The 4,656-nt window shown below is 47.8% G+C and overlaps 1 protein-coding gene across 1 annotated transcript in view; it reads right to left on the bottom strand.

Moving 5' to 3' along the window:
• Positions 1–4,586, bottom strand: part of HTR3B (5-hydroxytryptamine receptor 3B) — a 50,205-nt gene extending 45,619 nt beyond the window's left edge. Inside the window, 1 exon segment of the mRNA XM_029915693.1 lies at positions 3,725–4,586. Within this exon segment, the coding sequence (XP_029771553.1) occupies positions 3,725–3,895 (171 nt within the window). The 5' untranslated portion in view covers positions 3,896–4,586.
• Between the last annotated feature and the right edge of the window lie 70 nt (positions 4,587–4,656).

Here is a 4,656-nt window from a genome sequence, read left to right as displayed (position 1 = left end):
CCGCATCAGGCTCTGTGCTGACAGCTCAGAGCCTGGAGCCTGCTTCAGATTCTGTGTCTCCCTCTCTCTCTGACCCTCCCTTGCTTGCACTGTTTCTCTCTCTCAAAAAATAAATAAAAGACATCAAAAAAATTTTTAAATCATATTCAGGCTTTTTATTTGTAGTTCAACCATATATGGATCTCCCTAGACAATATATTATTTGATAGTTTTTGTAATTTGTACAAATGGAATATTATGCGCCATTTTCTGTCATTTGCTTGGAAAGGATTCCTAAGATTCATCCATGATCTTGCATAGTTGTAATTCACCCATTTTAACTACTCTGTACAGTTCCATGGACTGACTACCCAAAAAAATTGGTCAATTTTACTTCTGATGTCTTTAGGCTGACCCCCACTTCATCTGCCACTAACCGTTGTGGACATTTCACGCATACATCCTAACAATGTTCAAGGATCGCTCTAGGAGCCTTTCTCAGCAAGTGCTGGCTGTGCGACTTGCACAGCTTCAAAGTTTAGTACTAGACGCCACGCTGTTCTCCACCGTGGCTGTGCTCATTTACACCACCAGAGAGTGGGTAAGCGTTCTCCCCTGGCTCCACATTCTTGCCAGCACTTGCTATTGCGGAATTTAAAACTTTTTGCCCGGGGCGCCTGGGTGGCTCAGTTGGTTGGGCTTCTGACTTCAGCTCTGGTCAGATCTCATGTTCGTGGGTTCGAGCCCCGTGTCGGGCTTTGTGCTGGCAGCTAGCTCAGAGCCTGGAGCCTGCTTCTGGTTCTGTGTCTCCTTCTCTCTCTGCCCCAACCCCTCTCATGCTCTGTCTCTCTCTGTATCAAAAATAAATAAAAAACATAAAAAAAAACCTTTTTGCCAATTGAAAGCATGACATGGCGAGTTTAGCATCTTTTTCATAGGCTTGGGTTTCCTTTTTCTGGCCGGCATCTGCATAAGCCTTTGGCCCTTCCTTCTTTTACGCTGTCTGTTTCCTATGCGTTTTTCACCTGGTTTGGATCAGTGGTTCTCAACTGGAGGATGTGCCCCTTAGGGAACATTCTGTAATGTCTGGAGACATTTTGGACCGTCATAGGCTGCTGGCATCTAGCAGGGAGAGGCTGGAGGCTGCTAGGACATCCACAGGGCATTGGACAGCCCTCAAGGCAGAGAAGTTTCTGCCCTCACCACTTAGCAATGCCAAGGTTCGGAAAGTTTGTTCTGGATACGAATATGTTATCAGTTGCATGTGTTACAGTTATTTTCTGCCATTTTGTGGATATATTTTTTCATGCTACCTTTTGATGAAGAGAAATTCTTAATTTTGACAAAGTCACCAAGTTTTGTTTTATGGATTGTACTTTTGTATCTGATTTAAGAAAGTTCCCCTATCCTAAAAGTGTATTCTCCAATTCAGTGTTTAAAACATTTTTAATTTTGTTTTACATTTCGGTCTTTTTTTTTTTTTTAACTTTTTTTTAATGCTTTTTATTTATTTTTGAGAGACAGAGAGACAGAGACAGTGAGAGCAGGGGAGGGTCAGAGAAAAAGGGACATACAGAATCTGAAGCAGGCTCCAGGCTCTGAGCTAGCTGTCAGCGCAAAGCCCGACACGGGGCTCGAACCCACCAACCGTGAGATCATGACCTGAGCCGAGGCCGGACACTTAACCCACTGAGCCACCCAGGTGCCCCTACATTTTGGTCTTGAATCTACCTAAAACTGGTTTCTATTTATGATGTACGGTGAGAATCCAAAATTAATTTTTTTATGGATAACTAGTGGTCTGAGCACCATTTATTAAAAGTCTATCTGACGCCCACTGGTCTACAATGCTGGTTTGTGAAAAATCAAGTTTGCAGAAGTGGACTTATTTCTAGTTCTTTATTTTATTATCACCCTTCAATCTGGAGGAACAATACCAAGGCCAAATACCTTGGAAATGAAATTGAACTCATTCACCAGACTGAAAGGGGAACTCCCCACAAGCTACATCTGCCTACAGTCCTCACTGCAGGAAGACCAGAAGCTCATTTTTCAAGTAGCCAGAGAGAGCCTATTCTTTCCTTTTTTTTTTAATTAAAAAAAATTTTTTTTTAATGTTTTTTATTTTTGAGAGACAGAGAGAGACAGTGCGAGCAGGGGAGGGTCAGAGAGAAAGGGAAATACAGAATTTGAAGTCAGGCTCCAGGTTCTGAGCTGTCAGCACAGAGCCTGACGAGGGGCTCGAACCCACCAATCTTGAGATCATGCCCTGAGCCGAAGTCGGATGCTTAACCAACTGAGCCAGTCAGGCGCCCCAGAGAGAGCTATTTCTGACACACTTTCAGAACACCTATAATTTAACCTTGAACTTCATCTCATTATTAGGGGTCATAACAAAAATACCCATAGTCTTTCCAAACCAGTGAGAAAGGCCATTTTCCTAAGTGCTACGAAGCTGGCCTGGAAGGGCATTTCTGACTAGACTGTCCTTGGAAAGGACTACACCGCTCACAGACCAGTCACACCTCTCACTCCGCCTCAGGCTTCAGCTCTCAGTTCCAGCTGCTCTGAAGCCAGTGGCAAAGACTATTTACAGAGTGAAGTAGAGAGGAAACAGAAGTATGCTTTTCCTTCTTTCCCCTTTCTTTTTTTCCCAACATGTTCCCCTCATGCTCATTTATCCCACATAAGCTCCAGACAAGTATTCAATAATAAGTGGGATCATTTTATTACAATACAAACTATAGTTTGGGTTTGACGTAAGTCACCAGCGGAAATATAAATCCATTGACACAGAAAAAGTAACTAAGCATGGGGGCAAAACGTTTTCAGGGTAAGAAAAACAATTCAATTTCTCCTTCAGGAAAATATGCTGGAAACTATTATTCCCATTCTAAAGATGTCAATTACTTGCTATTGCTCCTTATTTTTTTTCCTGAACACTCTTGAAATGATTATCAAGGAATAATGTAATTATTCGGGAGCCTTCATGTGTGGGTTTCAAGGAGGAAGAAGAAGGGATTTGCGGTGGTGACGGCACATGTTCCATGATGCCCATTTTTGACACTTGATCACCATACAACTTGCCAACTGATGGCCAAGCACTGACGCAGACTCTTTGTTAAATACTGTTTGCACAGGGTGTCTCTAGCTGCCTACCGTGTCCAACATCAGCTGGTAGGTTAAAGCCAAGGAGGCGAAGAGGATTTATCAGATCCAGAGCCCTCAAAAGGATTCTATGGAATTTATTAGATCTGGAGTTCTGTTTAGATCCACACAGCAGAAAGAGGCTTACTCGAAATTCAGGGGCCTATTATTTACCAAATGGCCTGTATACTTCCCCCCTCCCTAGAAATATGAGGCTAGGAGGTGCCCGCTAGTTTTTCAAGGAAACGTTCATGAATAAGTTACAGGTTTTCCGCCTGTAGAAACGGCGGAACAAGCAACTTCCTAAAATGAGTGGGTAAGACAAACACGAGCGGCTGCAGAGACATAGTCAAGTCATACAGAAATAGAGCCTTCTGGCAATTTAGAAGTATGCAAAGCTGCAAATAAACCACACAGAGAAATCAACTTGTTTTGCCATGACTCCGGGATTGAGGCCATGAGCACAGGTTTTGATCTCATAGGGTATTAAAGAAAAAAAAAAAAAGGCAAAGCCGTAACTATAAAAGTCCTGCAACCATCAGACACGCGCACGTCGGCCTGCTGCGCGGGGAAGGCTCTGATCACTCTGCCGGTTTACCTGCCAGGGAAAGGGCAACCGGCGTCTGCGGGTGAAAAGCAGCAGCAGGTGCGGACCTGCTGCGGGGAGCAGCCAGGTCTCCGACGACGGAGCCGCTCCTGTTAGGCACCTGCTTCCTTGTGCCGCGGGGCCAGGCCCCCTGCAGACGAGACAGGCATGCAGGTGAAACATCACAATCACGTGGGCGACAACGCCCGGAGCGCAGGAAAGGCCACCATCCACACCAAGTCCACACCCGAGGTGCTGCCAGAGGCCCAGGCCAGGAAAATGGCCTAACCGTACCCCTAAAAGAGAGGCTCCTGCACACCCGGCCTCCACATAGATTTGGGACAGCCAAAAGGGTGCCGACCGGATGGTCGCCGGTGATAACACGTGAATACATGTGAAACGTGGTTGGTAGTTAAGATTTCCACCAAACGGCTGAAAATGCAATTTCAGGGAGGGCGAGGGGGACACCTTAATACGCCGTCAGGAGCAACTGGCTCGAGCTTAGCCAAATAGGACAGGGCTGTAGTCTCCACTCCAGAAAACCGCGGAAGGCCCCTCACGCCCACGTGTGCGCGGGCGCCGCGCGGGGCGGCGGGGCGAGGGGTCTGGTCCGTCTGGGCAGCTCGGCCTCCGCCTCTCCTTGCGCACGGCCGGGAACCCCTCCAGCGCCTGCACTTCCAGGCGGCTGCTCTGCCGGGTGGGAAGCCGTCCAGAGCGCGGGCCCCAGGCGGCTTCCCGAGGCGGAGAGCACCCTGAACTCTCCCGCGAGCAGGCCTGGGCCGCCGTCGAGTCCGATGGGCTGCGTCCGCGCCTCCCAAAACCACTTCCTGGGCGCCTACAGCCCCAGAACGCAAACGCCTGGGACGCCGCCACTGACCGTTAGTCGCAGGCGGGGCGGGTCACGTGACCCGCGACGGGTCAGAGCCCGGCGTGCGCGGGAGCAC

The sequence above is a fragment of the Suricata suricatta genome, chromosome 11 (assembly GCF_006229205.1).
Source record: "Suricata suricatta isolate VVHF042 chromosome 11, meerkat_22Aug2017_6uvM2_HiC, whole genome shotgun sequence".
Lineage (NCBI taxonomy): Eukaryota > Metazoa > Chordata > Mammalia > Carnivora > Herpestidae > Suricata > Suricata suricatta.
This window is presented reverse-complemented; position numbering and strand designations above follow the sequence as displayed.